Here is a 19,876-nt window from a genome sequence, read left to right as displayed (position 1 = left end):
AAAAGCCTATTGAGAGAGAGGCTAAAGACCTTTCTCCTCCGAGACACTGGTCAGCCTTTCCTCCTCAAGCAGATCATACCTTGGTAGACTTATTCTAATCCGTAGCAGCCAGGGCAGTTCTGTGGGCGGAGCCCCCCCACAGATAATTAAAATGTCCCAGAAGAAACAATAAGGAATCATTCCTCTTAAGCAAAATACAAGTAATATTGTCCATTAGAAGAAATATGTTAACAACAACAAAAAATTATTTCCCACAAATGTGGGGATGTACCCCACAAATGTACCACAGATACACATACGCCTATCTTTTCACTGTAGGTCACAATGAAGCTGATTATCTCCAAGCATTTACAGTCTGGCAATTTGCATAATCCAGAAAGTTTTTAATTTTTATACAAATTAAGATGTTTTTAGCAAATGCAAGACTTTATTTTCAACAGACACATTCTAACATGTGTGCATACTCCCACATTCATACACAATTGGCCTCTCACTAATCTCCAGAGACTGAAATTCCCTAGCAGAATCCCAGATGACTTCTTTGTAGAAATTAAGTTGATTCTCATCAACTTATTGGAATTGCAAGAAACCCAGGAGAGCCAAATTAAGCCTAAGAAAAAGAACAGAGTAGGGGGAATTATACTTCCTGACTGCAAAACTTACTACAAAGCATCAGTCATCAAGATAGTGTGGTACTGGCACAGAACAGACAAAGAGATCAATGGAATAAAATTGAGAATCCAAAATACACCCAATATTTATGGTCAGCTGATTTTCAACAAGGATGGCAAGACCATTTAATGAGAAAAGGATAGTCTTTTCAACAAAGTGTGCAGGAAAACTGAGTAGCAGTGTGAAAAGAATTAAACAACTCGTATCTCACACCACATACAAAAATTAACTCAAACTAGATCAAAGACATAAATGTAAGAGCAGAACTATAAAACTAAGAAGAAAACAAAGGAGCGAATCTTAATAAAATAAGATTCTGTGAAGGATTTTTAGATATGAAACCAAAAGCATAAACAAATATAGAAAAAACATAAATTGACTTCATCAAAATTCAAAACGACTTTGAGGTGTTTCAAAGGACACCATCAAGAAAATGAAGACAACCCATAGAGGGCTAGAAAATATTTGCAAATCATATATCTGACAAGAGATTTATATCTAGACTATATAAAGAACTATTACAATTCAATAATAAAAAGAAAATAATCTAATTAAAAATTGGGCCAAGGAGCTGAACAGACATTTCTCAAAGATGTACAAATGGCTGAAAAGCACATGAAACAATGTTCGACATCATTAGTCATCAGGGAAATGCTAAATAAATCTACAGTGAAATAGTTCCACCCAGTAGGGTGCCTAGAATTTGTAAGTCAGAATCAAAACCCTCATAAAACCCTGGTTGGGTAGCTCAGTTGGTTGGAACTTCATCTTGATACACCAAGGGTACATATAATAAGCAACCAATGAATGTACAAAGTAAGTGGAGCAACAAATCAACGGGTCTGTCTCTCTCTCTTCCTATCTCACTAAAATCAATTTTAAAAAACTTCATACAAAGCTGATGAAAATAAAAAGTTGCACAGCTATTTTGTAAAACAGTCTGGCAGTTCTTCAAATAAAGTTATCGTAAGACTCTGCAATTTTACTCCAAGATATAAATGCAAAAGAAATGAAAATATATGTTCACACTGAAGTTTATAAATATGCTGCCAGTGGAAATGGGGTTCTTGCTGTGTGATAAGAAAAGCTTTTTAGTGACCATGCATGGGAGGATGAGATGTAGTGGTTAAGATTTACTGGGGTAGAAAGAAATGACTGCCTAGGTGCCCAGAGTCTGTATCTCATCCACAGTCAAGTGGTTCAGCTACATCCCACTGTGGAAGAAATCCAGCTTTGTCTTCATCAAGCCCCAAATAAGGACCAGGGTCCAGAAATTCTGTGCCATTGATTCAGTCCATGCCAAAGCTCAGTCCAGTTCAGTCTCTGTTCCCATCCAGTTTAGTTTCTGTTTCTGGCTGCAGCTGTGCTGCTGAACCCAGATCCATGTTTGGGCCTGCCTGCAGAGGTGCAAGGTCCATGTGGCTGTTGGACTCACATTTAGGAGCCCTGCTTGAAGCCCAGGCTTGGGCCCACAGAGCTTCTAGGGCCACAAGGCTGCTATAGAAAGAGCAGGTGCAAGCACATAAGCGCACTATGGAACCAGCAAACCTGTGTTACCAAGAAAAGCTTTTGTTAAGCTTTGATTACCTCAGGCTTTCAGACTGACCAATCTCTTTCCCAATCCTTCAAGGACTTATGTTGGGCCCTTCCCCTGACTAATCCATTTCCTAGACCTTTCCCAGCATGTGCTGAGACCTCCCCCAACCCATCTGGTCTTTGCCCCAGATTAGACACCACTCCTTTGTGGATGCCATCTTAGCTCCTACTGCGCCATCTCAAAGTTTTGCTGGGATCATCTGCTTTATACTGTGCCTGTGCTCACACCCCCGCACCACCTTGTCTTCTATCGGGCACACATCCAGCAGAGTAATTGCCCCTTTATTGTTTTTATTTCTCCCTCCTTAATCCAGGCTAATGGCCAGTGGTACTTGGGGAGATTGGAAAGCTGGTCCTTCTTCAGTACACCAGGAGAGGATCCTCTTGGCAGGGGAATGGGGTTGCCATAGCTTGTAACCTAGTTAATCACCCAGCTTTGCCCCCTTCTCTTTTATTAATTTATCTAGCTACTTACACCAGCAAATACACAAATGTAAAAGAAACCATACAATGTCTGCTTTCAGGTAACAATGTAATTAAACAAAATCGGTAACAAAACAAATGGAAAATTCTAAAATATGAAAAGATTAAACAACACAGCTCCTTTTTTAATCATCACCTGAAGATATGTTTATTGCTTTTTAGAGGAAGAGAGAGAGAAAGAAACATTGATCATATGCTTCCCATATGTGCCCCAACCAGAGAATGAGCCCATAACCCATGTATGTGCCCTGACTGGGGATCAAACCTGCAATATTTTGGTGTATGGGATGATGCTCCAATCAATTGAGCCACATGGCCATGGCAACAACACATTTCTGAATAGCACATGCCTCAAAGAAGAAATCTAAAGAGAAAATGTAAATACCCTCAACTACATGAAAATTAACACACAACTTAATGAAATTTGTTGGATGAAGTGAAAGAAGTGTTTAGGCAGAAACACTTTATAAACAGTTTATAGGACTGAACACATATACTAGAAAAGAAGATACCGTATTTTTAGGACTATAAGACACACTGGACTATAAGATGCACCTAGGCTTTAGAGAAGGAAAATAGGAAAAAAAATTTTTGAAGCAAAAAAGGTGGTAAAATATGACTTCCCGCCAAGATGGAGGCATAGATACACATACTGCGCCTCCTCACACAACCAAAAGAAGGACAACAGCAATTTAAAAACAAAAAACAACCAGAACTGACAAAAAATTGAACTGTATAGAAGCCCGACAACCAAGGAGTTAAAGAAGAAACATTCATCCAGACCAGTAGGAGGGACGGAGTAGGGCAGCCAGGGCAGAGAGGCCTCCCAGCAAAATAGCGGCTGGTGGACCCAGCAAGGCTGCAGATTGTGGAGCAGGGCGAGGCAGGCAAGGCGGCTGGTGGACTGGGCAGTCTCACATTCACACAGATAAACCAGGCGAAAATGGGGAGCGAGACAAACTGTGCAACCCAGGGTCCCAGCAAGGGAAAATAAAGCCTCAAATCACTGATTGAAACACCTGTCGGGGTTGAGGCAGCAGCGGGAGAAACTCCCAGCCTCACAGGAGAGTTTGTTGGAGAGACCCACAGGGTCCTAGAATGTACACAAACCTACCCACACGGGAATCAGCACCAGAAGGGCCCAATTTGCTTGTGGGAAGTGACTGAAATCTGGCAGAAAGTGGAGCAAGAGCCATTGTTCCCTCTCGAACCCCTCCCCCACATATGCATCACAACGCAGCAACATGGGTTGGTCTGCCCTGGTGAACACCTAAGGCCCCGTCCCTCACTATAAAACAGGCACGTCAAGACAAAAAAAATATAGCCCAAACGAAAGAACAGATCAAAGCTACAGAAAAAATACATCTAAGTGACGAAGAGATAGCCAACCTATCAGATGCACAGTTCAAAACACTGGTAATCAGGATGCTCACAGAGTTGGTTGAATTTGGTTGCAAATTAGATGAAAAAATGAAGGCTACGCTAAGTGAAATAAAGGAAATGTACAGGGAACCAATAGTGATGGGACAGAAACTGGGACTCAAATCAATGGAATGGACCAGAAGGAAGAAACATTCAATCAGAAAAGAAGGAAGAAACAAGAATTCAAAAAAAATGAGGAGAGGCTTAAGAACCTCCAGGACATCTTTAAACATTCCAACATCCAAATTATAGGGGTACCAGAAGAAGAAGAGGAAGAGCAACAAGTGGAAAACTTATTTGAACAAATAATAAAGGAGAACTTCCCCAATATGGCAAGGGAAATAGACTTCCAGGAAGCTCAGAGAGTCCCAAAGAAGCTGGACCCAAGGAGGAACACACCAAGGCACATCATCATTACATTACCCAAGATTAAAGATAAGGAGAGAATCCTAGAAGCAGCAAGAGAAAAGGAGAGAGTTATCTACAAAGGAGTGCGCATCAAACTGTCAGTTAATTCCTCAGAAGAGAACTTACAGGCAAGAAGGGGCTGGAAAGATATATTCCAAGTCATGAAAGGCAAGGACCTACATCCAAGATTGCTCTATCCAGCAAAGCTTTCATTTAGAATGGAAGGTCAGATAAAGTGCTTCTCAGGTAAGGTCAAGTTAAAGGAGTTCATCATCACCAAGCCCTTATTATATGAAATGTTAAAGGGACTTATCTAAGAAAAAGAAGATAAAAAACATGTACAGTAAAATGACAGCAAACTCACAATCATTAACAACCACACCTAAAACAAAAACAAAAACAAACTAAGCAAATAACTAGAACAGGAACAGAACCACAGAAAAGGAGATCACATGGAGGGTTAGCAACAGAGGAGTGGGAAGGGGAGAGAGGGGGAAAAAGTACAGAGAATAAGTAGCATAGATGGTAAATAGAAAATAGACAGGGGGAGAGTAAGAATAGTATGGGAAATGTGGAAGCCAAAGAACTTATAAGTATAACACATGGACATGAACTAAAGGAGGGGAATGTGGGTGGGAGGTGGTGTGCAGGGTGGAGGGGAGTGAAGGGGGGGGGAATGGGACAACTGTAATAGCATAATCAATAAAATATTTTTTAAAAAATGTAAAATATATAATAACCTGTGACCCTGCTCCACCGCCCCCGCTCCCACAGTGAGCCAGGTAAGCTACATTCAGACTATAAGACACACCCCTTTTCCCTCCAAATTTGGGGGGAAAGTATGTCTTACAGTCTGAAAAATACGGTAGATTTAAAATCAATAATCTAAATTTCCATCTTAGGAAATTAGAAAAAGAGAAGCAAATTAAATCCAAAGTTAAAAGAAGAGAGAATAAAGAATTCAAGCAGAAATTGATAAAATTGAAAACACGAAATCCACAGAGAAAATGTTGGTTCTTTGAAAAGACCGATAAAATTGATATGCCTCTAAGCCAGGCTAACTAAGAAAGAGACAGGACATTAATTACTAATATCAGAAGTGAAAGAGGGGACATCACTACAGATCTCATAGACATGAAAAGAATAAAAAAATAAATAATAAGAACTCCAGGCCCATAAATTTGATCATCTAGATGAAACAGACCAATACCTTGAAAGACACAATCTGTTTAATTCATACAAGAAGACACACAAAACTCCAAAAGCCTTATTAACAAAATTGAATCAAAATCAATAACCTTCCAAAACAGAAAGCACCAGGTCTAGGTAGTTTCAGTGGTAAATTCTCCAAACATTTAAGGAATAAATTATACCAATTTGATAAGATAGAAGTAGAGCCAATACTTTCTAACTCATTTTAAGAGGCCACAATTACTCTAAAAAGGATATTATAAAAAAAAATAGAAAGCACTATCTCTCATAAACATACATGTAAAAATCATCAACATAATACCTGTATGGTGCTAAAAATATGAATATTTTCTCCCCACCTTCTAAATTTTTCTAGCTGGGTCAATTATCAAATTAATAGAGACAGATTAACAGAAGAAAATAATAGTTTTAATATATGCACATGGCGAATTCATATAGGCATGGAAATGCCAAAGACAGTAAGGCAACACTGGGTATATAAGACATTTTGGACAAACAAGAAAAGCAGACAACAATAGGGTCTTAGATTTCAGCAGTGAGAATGGGCAATTTACAGGTAGTTGAGGGAGAGCAGAACACACATGGAAGGAAAATTTTTGCTAGGCAACTCAAAAACAATGAGGTACACAAAATGTATCCCATTGGAGTTTCCCTAATTAATGCTAGGGTGAAAATTCTTAAGGTGATTAAGCCAGGGCTCTTTTCCTAAAGCAAATTGCTCTGAATCTCTTGGGCAAGAGAGGGGTGTTTATGATGTGTTCATTTCAGTTTAAAAAATTAAAAAAAAGGACCATTCTGGTTAATGATACTGATAATGGGAGATGCTATATGGGAAATCTCTGTAGCTTTCTCTCAATTTTGTTGTAAACCTTAAAATACCCTTTAAAAAAAACAAGTCTTGCCCTGGTTGGGTGGCTCAGTTAGTTGAAGCATCACCATACACCAAGAGATTGCAGGTTCGATCCTCAGAGAGGATGTGTACTGGAGGCAACCAATGAATGTTTCTCTATCGTATCAGTCGGTCTCAGTCTCTCTCCCTCTCTCTCCCTCTCTCTCATCAGTAAACATATCTTTGGGTGAGAATTTTTTAAAAAATTAAGTCTTAAAAAATTTTTCATTAATCTGACATGACTTGATTCATATCAGAATAAATAAAGTTTCCTGGAGGAGAAAACATACCTGGGGAAGAAAGAAAACATTCTGGCAGGAAATAAGAGTCTTAAAAAACTATTTTAATAACTTACTTAAACAGCAAGACAGAAAATGGTAATTACTAAAGTATACAATTATTTATTTAACATATACTGACTGGCCATATGTGCTAGGCTAGATTGTGAAAAGCAATAGAGTTTTGAGCTTAATTAACAGCTGCTATATTTAGCCAAAACATTTTACAGTGGCTTGGTGGTGTTTGCAGGAACATACTCATAAAACTGACTAATGTTCTTGCTCCGATCTTGATGTTCTAGTGTATACTACAATGACAGACATTAAATAAAAATTGGTATCTATCACAATTTTAGTGCAGCATTAAAAATTAAATTTATAGTATCATTTTTTACTTTGGTAAATATCCATGCTAAATAAACATATTCTTAAAAAAATTGTTATGTCTTCATTTTTTGTCAGAACTTATCAAATAGAGTATATATTCATATACATGTTAATATACTTCCCAGTTAATATTATATATACCCATCTATATTATATATAATATATTGTACCATACATAAAGCTATATTATGCCACATATATAAGTACATATGTATATGTATGTGTATATGTGTATATATATAACCTGTATATTAGACCATAAAAGTAGAATTTTGCATTTTTTCAAAGTTAAAGCACTTGTGCTTATTGAATCTTTGTTATATTTTCTAACTGGTACACTGTAACACACAAATCAACAGATTAAAGACAGAACATTATCACTGTTAATTTAAGAAGGTTCTTATAACTTCAAAATACTTATGGCCTATATGGATTCAGAATTAGAGCCACACCTGCCAGTAACCATTTTCCATAATTATTTATACTCAATAGTAAATTTATGCACTATTAACACTTCATTGTCTTTCATATTACCTTCAAAATACAAAAGAAAATTAAAGTACCTTTAATCTTGCTTCGTAGATATTTTAAGACTTCTTGGGTTCCTTTCTGAAAAGGTGGAAAGACATATTCACTAAGACATACCTTGATGGTTTACACATCAATGCAAATGTTTGAACTTGAAACTTAAAACTGAATCTGGTTTCTAAATATGCTTACATTTATTATTTCTCTTCGAATGGTTCTCATAGGATTTCCTTCTAGTGCCAGCAATTTCAAGTGAAGTTTTCCCAATGAGTAGGGCAGACTACAAAAGATTAAATTGATTTCAGGGAAAATATTAAGGGGATGTATAATTCAACCAAGTAGTTGATTATATCAGTAACAACATTATAATACTAACAACATTGTAGGCCTACTATTAGTTGGGTATCCTTTGAAGTCAAAAAATACCCAAGTAATGTAGGCCTACAATATTTTTCTTTGAGGTAAATGCTGGATATGTAAAAGGGAAACCAGATTTGTTTGCCATTGTCACATTGTTATTGTTAAAACAGAGTATGAGCAATAAAACATTTGCTAAATTGTATGCAGTGCTAAAAAGTAAATGTTTAATATATAAATTTGAATGAATCAGTGATTCAAAATAGTCATCCTCACTGATACTAAATGATTTGATTTTCCCTTCAAGCAAACAAATTTCTTCCTAAATAAAAAATAAAAGACAAAATATAAAAATAAATTTTAATCATGCAATTCATATTTTCATTCAATAAGAAAAGGCATTTTTATCTTTGTCACATGAAAAGATAACCTGTTGAGATTGGGTATCCAATCTCACAATTAAGCATCTACAATATACTAGGCACTGCTTGGTATAAGGCAGCAATTTCAATCGGTATGCTGCAAGAATTTTTAAAACATGCAATACCTGACTATTCATTCAGGAGCACTGACCTCTTTTCCCTTAGATTGTCAGGTAAAAAAAATACCAACAGCCAATACAAATTTAAAAAAATGACAACAGCCATTACAACGATAACCACTGATGTGAATAAATCAAAATTATACCACTTTTTTTGTCACATCAGCAAAAAAACATATTGTTTGGTGTGCCACAAAATTTGAGTAATTAGTTTATATATGTCATGAGGTGAAAAAGGTTGAAATCGCTGGTGTAAGGATATCAAGGTTGTTGCCCTTAAAGAGTTCTCAGTTCAACAAAGAAAAAGACACATACACAGCTAACTAAAATATAATAAAGCGGAATTATCTTATGTTGTTGGTGAGCATATAAAATAGTACAGCCACTCTAGAAAGCAGAGTCTTGCAAAGTTAAACATACACTTATCATGCAACTAAGCAATCCCACTCCTACATATTTACCCAGGAAAAATGAAAACAATGTCTAAACAGAGGCTTTTACATGAACATCCACAATAGCCAATAAACTGAAAATAATTCAAATGTCCATCAACTAACCAGTGAAGAGATGAATAAATTGTAGTACAGCTATATAATGGATTAACACTTAGCAATAAAAATGAGCTGCCGATACACACAATTACGTGAATGAATTGCAAAAGCCTTATGCTACATGAAAGAAGACAAACACAAAACTATATACTGTGTGATAAAAAAAGGCAAAACTACCATGACAAAGCACAACAGTAATTGCTAGAGGTTGGGGGTATTAAGAGGATTGACTACAAAGGGTATGAGGAAACTTTAGGGAGATAAAGAAGTTCTATCTATATGACTGTGACAATGTTTATATACATATACAGTTGTCAAAACTCATCAAATTGTATGCTTAAATTAGTGAATTTTATTGGACTGAATTATATATGAACAAATATATTTATGTAGTAAGACAAATGCTAATCTAGTTGCTATGAAAGTAAGATACAGAAATTAGTAGTGAGGGTGGTGAATACACAATACAATTTACAGATGATGTATTATAGAATTTTACACCTGAAACCTATATAATTTTATTAAAGTCACCCCAATAAATTCAATAAAAAGGAAAAAATACATAAAAAAAGAAAAAAGTGCTAGCAAGGGTAGCAAGGGGGAGAAGGAAGTAGCAAAGCCAAAAAATTAAAATGGAATTCCATCAGTCAGGCAGGAAAAGGGCATTCTCAGGTAGAGGAACAAAACAACCAGTATGTTTATAGATCGGTGTAGTCTGAAAACAGCATACTTGTAGGCGAGAAAGATGATATATAGAGAGAATAAAGCCTGACTGTGAGATGCCCCTGTATTTTATGCTAAAAAGACTGGACTTTATTTTTCAAGACAGTGATTCCCAATTGCTGGAAATCCAGAGGCATAAAAATCTCCTAGGAACTGTTTAAAACAAAAATCAAAACAATTCCACAATCCCATCATTCCAGATTCTGATTCACTGGTGCCTCAGATTCTCTATAGCAGTCCCCCCTTATCCTCAGTTTCACTTTCCACCATTTTAGTTATATATAATCAACTGGGTAAAAATATTAAACAGAAATTTTCAGAAATAAACAATTCATAAATTTTAAATTGTGTACTGTACTGAGTAGCATGATGAAATCTCAGACAGTTCAATTCCCTCCCGGAGGAGAATCATCATCCCTTTGCCCAGTGGATCCATGTTGAATACGCTACCTGCTCACTAATCACTTAGTAGCCACCTCGGTAATCAGATTGACTCTCATGGTGTCACCATGCCTGTGTTCAAGTAACCCCTATTTTACTTACTAATGGCCCAAAAGCCATTCACATAACTTTATTAGAGTATATTGTTGTAACTGTTTTATTTTATTGTTGTTAATCTCTTAATGTATTTAATTTATAAACTTTATCATAGGCATGTATGCATAAGAAAAAAACCCTATAAAGAGGATTAGGCACTATCCATGGTTTCTGGCATCCAATGGGGATCTTGGAAGATAAGGGGAGAACTACCGTTTTTTCTTAAAGCTTCTCAGCGATTTTGATGCGTAGCCATATTTGATGACCAATGCTGTTAATGATATAGAACCATCAAAACTTTTTAGTAGAAGAATGCCTGTTAATTTGTATTTTATAAAACATACTCTAGTAGCTGTGTGAAGAATCAATATTTTGGTTAAAAGACATTCTGGAGAGGTACAAAAGGAATAGATTGTCTAAGTAGAAAGTATGGGGTTAGAGATAAGGAAAGAAACCAATATTTGTTAGGTGCCATTATGTTGTAGGCCCTGTGATTTTTATACACACACACACACTCTCTCTCTTTTTCTCATTATATCCAAAGCTCTAAAAACAAGAACATATATCAGAAATATTTCTACCAATTACTTTATTTAATATTATTTATTAAAAATTTTCTTTTAAATATTTGCTTTCCACAGCTTTTATGCAGTGGCCAAAATAAAGAACTGCCATGTTTTTCGGAAGATGGCAGCTTTACTCTAGGCAGCGTTTTTCTCAGCTTCTGTGAAGAGGGGGGAAACTCTCAGATCGGTGGAGAGGCAGAGCAAGTGGGCTGGGTTGCCGAATCACTTTTGAAAGCAGGACATCAGAAATTATTGCACTCACTGGAAAAACAGACGGTAAGGAGTCTGATACAGGACAAAAGGGGCCCAGGGATCAGCACCGGGTCTGGGGGTGCGCAGACCCCAGGCCCGCCCGGTGCTCGGGGCTCTGCCCCAGGGCTCCCGGGAGAGGGAAGCCGCTGCTCCCTCCCTCCTCCGAATACGGGGGTGAGCAACTCCAGGGGAGAACGGGTTGCTAAAAGGAACAGATTGGCCAGCTGGACTGAGAAAAAATCGCCCAGGGAATATGAACACCCGCTCAGAGACCAAGGAGAAGTGAGAGCCTCTAGCCGACAGGGCCAGGGGCATCTCTAGCCCGGTGGAAGTGCAGATCGGTGGAGAGTACAAGCCGGCCGTGCTCGGTTCGTGCCCCATAGGGAGGCCGGAATCGCGCGCTGCAATCCCGGGAGGGACGTGGTGCTGGGTGCGTTCCTGCAGTGGTGGCTCACAGATTTCCAGCCAGCCCGACCGGGGGAGCCGGGAAAGGCGCCAACACCGGGCCGGAGTGAGGTTCGGCGGGGAACATGGAGCTGGAAACAGCTGGGCTCGCGCACCGTCGTCGGGAAGACGGACTCTCGCCCACCAGTGTGTTCGGGAGCGCCCAGGGTACCTGACACACTTGCTGTGATCTGGCTTGGAGAGAGAGAAGCATTTCAAATGCCCCTCAGCCAGCTGAAGCCAGCAAGAACAGAAAAACTGGTCTGGCCAGTTAGAAACCAACAAGAGGTTTTTTTTTGTTTGTTTGGTTTTTTGTTTTGTTTTGTTGGTTTTGTTTGTTTGTTTGTTTTGGTTTTGTTTGGTTTTGTTTGGTTTCTCTGGCTGTTGTTGTTATCTTGTGTTTTATGTGATTTTTTTTTCAATTCTTATTATTTTTATCTCGCAATCCCTTATGTTTCTCTTCCATTCAACCTAATATTATTCTTTCCACTCCAAATTTATCTCTCCTGCACTACATCTTCTGCTTTTCTTTCCTTTTTTTTTAATCTTGCAAGTTACTGTAAATTTGTATTATCTTTTTCTCACTTTTCCAACATTTTTTATTTTAATAATATTTTGGTATTCTTTTTCTTTCTGTATAATCTTCTTTGCTTGGCTGGTTATATTGTCATTTGATAGGTTCCCCCTGGTACCTCAGTCACAAGGTGTTGATAAGTTACTATCCTTCATCTATGTTCCATTAATACATCTCTCAAGGTTCTATACTCTTTATTCTTGTTACCTAGACCTCATAGATTCTGCCACAAGACTGTCACTTTACTATTACTGCTAGTAAGACCTAGTCTATACAACTGTAAATGCTTCTCAATACCCCAACCGGATCTCAGCCCACTTTGCCATTTTCTGAACTATACTATTGTGGGGGTTGTCTCTATTCTTTTACTCACTACTCCTATATACTAATCTTTAGTCCAACCCTACCTTAGAAGCTCACCTCCCACAGCCTCACAGCTTTCTAGATCCAACTAACAATCTTCTCGGCCCCAATAAGAGTCTTACCTTCTTTCCATCCTTTCTAAAACGTGGATAGTGGAGTGGAGGATCACGGTTAACACTATAAGGAGCCAAAGGATAACCCATCTCTTCTCCACTGGCTGCTAATGTAAATATCAGAGTATACTGTCTTGCTGTCTTAAACCATTTTGCCTTATTCCTCCAACTGATCACAAAAAAGAGTAGGGGGAAGCTGTGAACACCAGGATACACGAAGGAGATTGCACCACTGAAACACACAAATATTCTACCACAGAAGTTCACACCATAATTACAGGGAATCAGAACAGTTCAAATTAACAAACAAGAAGAAAAAAAGAAGAAACCCACGAACAATGAGAAAACAAAGAAACAACCCCCAACTGAAGGGAAACGAGGAAGCCTCAAGAAAAATGCTAAATGAAATAGAGGCAACTCAACTATCAGATAGTGAGTTCCAAACAATGATTACCAGAAGTTCAATGAACTCACAATGAGCTTTCAAAAATTAGAGGGAAACTACATCAATCTCACTGCAAACTATATAAACATGAAAAAGGAAATAGAAACTCTCAACAAAGGTCAAGAGGAAATGAAGAATACAATTTCTGAACTGAAGAACACAGTAGAAGGAATGAAAAGCAGGATTGATGAAGCAGAAGATCGGATTAGTGAGCTGGAGGACAAAGTAGAAAACAGCATCCAGAAAGAGCAAGAAAAGGAAAAGAGGCTCAGAAAGAATGAAGAGGGATTAAGAGAAATGCAAGACAATGTGAAACGTAATAATATCCGTATAATAGGGATACCAGAAGGAGAAGAAGAAGAGCAAGGGATCGAAAACCTAGTTGAACAAGTAATGAAGGAGAACTTCCCTAATTTGACGAGAGAAAAAGTCACACAAATCCAGGAAACACACAGAGTCCCAATCAAGAGGAACCCAAAGAGACCCACCCCAAGGCACATCATACTTAAAATGACAAAATTTCAAGACAAAGAGAGAATCTTAAAAGCAGCAAGGGAGAAAAAGGAAGTAACATACGACGGAGCCCCAATAAGGCTAACAGCTGACTTCTCAATGAAAACACTTCAAGCCAGAAGAGAATGGCAAGAACTACTCCAGGTAATGAGAACCAGAGGCCTGCAACCAAGGCTACTATATCCAGCAAGGCTCTCGATCAAGATAGAAGGCCAAATAAGAAGCTTTAGACAAAAGAAGTCTAAAAGAATACACCTCGACCAAACCAGCTCTGCAAGAGATTCTAAAAGGACTGCTTTAAGGAAGGGAGGGAAAAGAGAGAGAGAGAAACACACGTATATAAAACACAATGAATAAGTACCTATCAATAATAACCTTAAACGTAAATGGATTAAATGCTCCAATCAAAAGACATAGAATAGCTGATTGGATAAGAAAAAATGACCCACATATCTGCTGTCTACAAGAGACCTACCTCAGGATAAAAGACCTACACAGGCTGAAAGTGAAGGGCTGGAAACAAATCTTCCAAGCAAATGGACAGGAAAAAAAAGGCGGGGTAGCAATACTCATATCAGACAAAATAGACTTCCAAAAAAGGTCCATAAAGAGAGACCCAGAAGGTCACTTCATAATACTCAAGGGAAGAATCCACCAAGAAGACATAAATGTTGTAAATATATATGCACCCAACATAGGAGCACCCAAATACATAAAGAAAATCTTACAGGACTTCAAGAAAGATATGGACAGCAACACAATTAGAGTGGGAGATTTTACACCCCACTATCAAAAATGGACAGATCTTCTAAACAAAATATCAACAAAGATATTGTGGAATTGAACAATACCCTTGATGAAATGAACTTTACTGATATATACCGAGCCCTCCATCCAAAAGAAGCTAAATATACATTCTTTTCAAATGTACACGTAACATTCTCAAAGATAGACCACATGATAGGACACAAAACAAGCCTCAAGAATTTCAAGAAAATTGAAATCATACCAAGCATTTTCTCAGACCACAAGGGACTGAAGCTAGAAACCAACCCGAAGGAAAAAAACCAAAAACACTCAAAATCATGGAGATTAAATAGCATGCTATTAAACAATGAATGGGTCAAGAATGATATTAGGGAAGATATCAAAAGGTTTCTGGAAACCAATGAAAACGAACTCACAACAACCCAAAACTTATGGGACACAGCCAAGGCAGTCCTGAGAGGGAAGTTCATAGCGATACAGGCCCACCTAAAAAGGTTAGAAACATTCCAAACAAACAATCTAACCCTACGTCTACAAGACCTCGAGGAACAACAACAAAGGCAGCCCAGAGCAAGCAGAAGGAAGGAAATAAACAAGATCAGAGCAGAATTAAATGACATAGAGACTAAAAGCACAATTCTAAGGATCAATGAATCCAAGAGCTGGTTCTTTGAAAAGATAAACAAAATCGACAAGCCTTTAAGCAGACTCATCAAGAAAAAAAGAGAGAAGACCCAAATAAACACAATCAGAAATGAAAGAGGAGAGATTACAACAGATCCCACAGAAATACAAAGGATTGTAAGAAATTACTACAAAGAGCTGTATGTCAAGAAATTTGAAAACCTAGATGAAATGGACAACTTTCTAGAAAAATATAATCTTCCAAAACTCAATGAAAAAGAAGCAGAAAGCCTGAACAGACCAATAACAACAAAAGAAATGGAAGCAGTAATCAAAAAAACTCCCAACACACAAAAGCCCGGGACCAGATGGTTTCACAGGAGAATTCTACAAAGCATTTAAGGAAGAGCTAACACCTATCCTTCACAGACTATTCCAAAAAATTCAAAAAGATGGGAGTCTCCCAAACTCTTTTTATGAGGCCAACATCATCCTAATTCCAAAACCAAATAAAAACACAACAAAGAAAGAAAACTTCAGGCCAATATCACTGATGAACATTGACGCTAAAATCCTCAACAAAATATTGGCAAACCGCATCCAACAATACATTAAAAAGATTATCCACCGTGACCAAGTGGGATTCATTCCAGGGATGCAAGGATGGTTCAATATTCGCAAGTCAGTAAATGTAATACATCACATAAACAAAAGCAAAGACAAAAACCACATGATCATATCAATTGATGCAGAAAAAGCATTTGATAAAGGTACAGCACCCATTCATGATAAAAACACTCGGCAAAGTGGGAATAGAGGGAGCATTCCTCAACATAATAAAAGCCATATATGAGAGACCTTCAGCCAACATCATTCTCAATGGACAAAAATTAAAACCTTTTCCACTAAGATCAGGAACGAGACAAGGCTGTCCACTTTCACCACTTCTATTCAATATAGTACTGGAAGTTTTAGCCACAGCAATCAGACAAGAAAAAGAAATAAAAGGCATCCAAATCGGAAAGGAGGAAACAAAACTGTCACTGTTTGCAGATGACATGATAGTATACATAGAAAATCCTATAGACTCTACCAAAAAAACTGCTTGACCTAATAAATGAATTTGGCAAAAACAGCGGGATACAAAGTCAATATCCAGAAATCAAAGGCATTTCTGTACACCAACAATGAAACAGCAGAAGCAGAGATCAAGGAAAAAATCCCATTTGAAATAGCAAAAAGAAAAGTAAAATATCTAGGAATAAACCTAACCAAAGAGGTAAAAGACCTGTATTCAGAAAACTACATAACACTGAAGAAAGAAATCAAGAAAGACACAAACAAATGGAAACACATACCGTGTTCATGGATTGGAAGAATTAATATCATCAAAATGTCCATACTACCCAAAGCAATTTACACATTCAATGCAATTCCTATTAACATACCAACGGCATACTTCACAGACATAGAAGAAACACTTCAACAATTTATATGGAATTATAAACGATCCCAAATAGCTGCTGCAATTTTGAGAAAGAAGAGTAAAGTAGGAGGGATCACAATACCCGACACTAAACTATAATACAAGGCTACTGTAATCAAAACAGCCTGGTACTGGCATAAAAACAGGCACATAGACCAATGGAACAGAACAGAGAGCCCAGAAATAAGCCCAAGTCTCTATGGTCAATTAATATTTGACAAAGGAGGCAGCAACATAAAATGGAATAAAAATAGCCTCTTCAACAAATGGTGTTGGGAGAACTGGACAGCCACGTGCAAAAAAATGAAACTTGAGCACCAACTTACACCATATACAAAAATAAATTCAAGGTGGATAAAAGACTTAAATATACAACATGACACCATAAAGTCCTAGAGGAGAACATAGGTAGGAAAATCTCAGATATTTCACGAAGAAACTTTTTTACTGACGTGTCCCCTAGAGCAAGGGACATAAAGGAAAGAATAAACAAATGGGACCTCATCAAAATTAAAAGCTTCTGCACAGCTAAAGAAAACAGTATCAAAATTAAAAGAGAACCAACTGTATGGGAAAACATATTTGCCAATGACACCTCAGACAAGGGTTTAATCTCCAAAATATATAAAGAACTTACATGACTGCACTCTAAGAAGACAAGGAATCCAATTAAAAAGTGGGCAAAGGACTTGAACAGACACTTCTCCAAGGAGGACATACAGAAAATCCAAAGACACATGAAACGATGTTCAATATTGCTAGCTATCAGAGAGATGCAAATTAAAACCACAATGAGATACCACTTCACACCAGACAGAATGGCCATCATAAACAAAGCAACAAACAACAAGTATTGGAGAGGTTGTGGAGAAAAGGGGACCCTAGTGCACTGCTGGTGGGACTGCAGACTGGTACAACCACTATGGAAAGCAGTATGGAACTTCCTCAGAAAACTAAAAATGGGTCTGCCTTTTGACCCATTTCCACTGCTGGGACTCTATCCTAAGAATACTAAAACACCAATTCAAAAGAACCTATGCATCCCAATGTTCATTGAAGCACAATTTACAATAGCTAGATGCTGGAAGCAACCAAGATGTTCATCAGTAAATGAATGGATCAAAAAACTATGGTACATTTACACAATGGAATTCTATGCAGCAGAAAGAAAGAAGGAGCTCCTACCCTTTGCAACAGCGTGGATGGAGCTGAAAAACATTATGCTAAGCGAAACAAGCCAGGCAGTGAAAGACAAATACCATATGATCTCACCTTTAACAGGAACCTAAATAACAAAACAAAGAAACAAGCAAAATATAACCAGACACTGAAATAGAGGACAGGCTGATGGTGACCGGCGGAGGGAATTTAAGGGGACAGTGGGAAGGGTTCACAGGAACAAACTTTAAGGACACATGGTCATAGACTAAGGGGAGGGTGGTAATGGGAGGGAAGTGGGGAGGGTGGGAGGGGGGACTGGATTGGGAGTAAAAAGGAGAAAACTATATGAACAATGATTTAAAAAATAATAAAAAAAAGGACTGCCATGTGGAAAAATTCATATATCAACATTTATATGAGGTAAGAGATTAATTTCATTCACTAGTCATAAAGTAAGCACTTTTAGGGATATCCAGGTCACTTACTGTCAAAAATATAAGTAAAAAGTGTCCATCTCCAAGTATTCAAATCTATGACCATGATGTACCATATGCAACATGTACACTGTGAAAACAATTCTGATTATTAAAAATACTTATTTGTTGGGAACCGCCCTGCCTGTTTTCAGAAGCTGTAATCCCCTGTGGCTAAGGCTGAATAAAGGACCTTGAGACCATAAGCCACTTAGGAGACAAAGCTTATCTTCCTTGTAGGAGCACCACCTCTGCCCCCTTTCTCTTCACCCTGCTTGTCCCTGGGCAGAGGACTAGTTAGCCAATGACAAGTCAGATTCCTCAAAAGAGCGACAACTAAGACAGGCACAGTCTCGAAGGGGCCCTCAGGGAAGGACTTGGGGGGCTGTAGAAAAAGGGGGTGATGGACCCTCACCCCTCAGCTTTGGCATAGCCTGAGTCCTCATTCTGTCTGCAAGAAGTCTCCTAATCTCTTGGCTGCCTTACTTCCCCTGCCTGACTTAAGCCTGAAACAATGCTGGAGGTGGGTGCAGCCCTGCGCTGGAAAGGGTGGGTTCCCTAGGGCAACCAGGCCTAAGAAAGAATGCATAAAATCCTATGAAACCTACTTTGCTAATACCCTCAATTTAAATGATGCGGGTCCAAGTAGGAAGTGCGTTTGTTCCCCAAAGTTTTAAGGTCCTTTAACTATCTGACCCTGACTCAGAATAAGCCCTTAGAGTTCTTTGAATGTTATCTCCTGTTTAATCATTTCTGCCTGACAATGATTGATGAGCTTTACATATACACCCTATATTCCTGTGCAAATTGAACCCACTAAAAGCTTGTCAAGGCAAGGGTCGAGGCACTCTCCTCTTGAGAGAGTGGCCACACTGTCCCTTTCCCCCACAGGACTCTGTAGTCCCTGTGAATCTGTCCTGTCTCATCCGTAACGCTGCAGGAGGCGGGATCCGAGACACTTATTAAAACATACACAGAAGAAAATCTGCCCTGCCTAACCTTTCACTTTCTATGAATAACAAACCATGTTTCTGACATCTAAACACAAAACCTCAGACATCTAACTGGTATATAATCCTAACTAAGTAAGAGTCTTATTTCTAATATCCGTAAAAATTTTTCTATCTCTAAGTACAGGATGTGGCAAAAGCAGATTTACGGTTTTCTGTATGGAAAATAATACATTATTAAATAATAATACAAGAATAAACTCTGTTTTGCTTATTCACAATTAACTGTAAACCTACTTTGCCCCATCCTGTATTATGGCTCTATAACATTTTATGATTCTTTGCTCCCTACCCTCTTCTTCCCATCTCCAACACAGGCAATAAATTGGTAAATACTATTTATTCTAACTCATCACACCTCTCACATCTTTCCTCTTCTTTCCATTCCCATTGTCACCACAGTTCAGATCTTTATTACAGGAGAAGTCTACAAAGTAGTCAATACAGTAAACTGGATATATAAAGTGCTCCTTAATGTTAAACTGAGTACATTGATCTAA

At 38.0% G+C, this 19,876-nt stretch overlaps 1 protein-coding gene across 4 annotated transcripts in view; it reads right to left on the bottom strand.

Annotated features, from left to right (window-relative positions):
• The window catches only part of LRRC40 (leucine rich repeat containing 40), a 91,390-nt gene that overhangs the window by 50,447 nt on the left and 21,067 nt on the right, over positions 1–19,876 (bottom strand). For all 4 annotated transcript variants that reach the window (XM_045835287.1, XM_045835284.1, XM_045835285.1 and 1 more), the window contains exons 8-9: positions 8,068–8,155; positions 7,911–7,956 (exon numbers count right to left, since the gene is read on the bottom strand). In XM_045835287.1, the coding sequence (XP_045691243.1) occupies positions 7,911–7,956; positions 8,068–8,155 (134 nt within the window). The remainder of the gene's footprint in view (positions 1–7,910; positions 7,957–8,067; positions 8,156–19,876) is intronic.

The sequence above is a fragment of the Phyllostomus hastatus genome, unplaced genomic scaffold (assembly GCF_019186645.2).
Source record: "Phyllostomus hastatus isolate PE091 unplaced genomic scaffold, TTU_PhHast_1.1 phas_contig_209, whole genome shotgun sequence".
Lineage (NCBI taxonomy): Eukaryota > Metazoa > Chordata > Mammalia > Chiroptera > Phyllostomidae > Phyllostomus > Phyllostomus hastatus.
The sequence above is the reverse complement of the archived record's forward strand: the minus strand, read 5'-3'. Positions and strand labels throughout refer to the sequence as shown.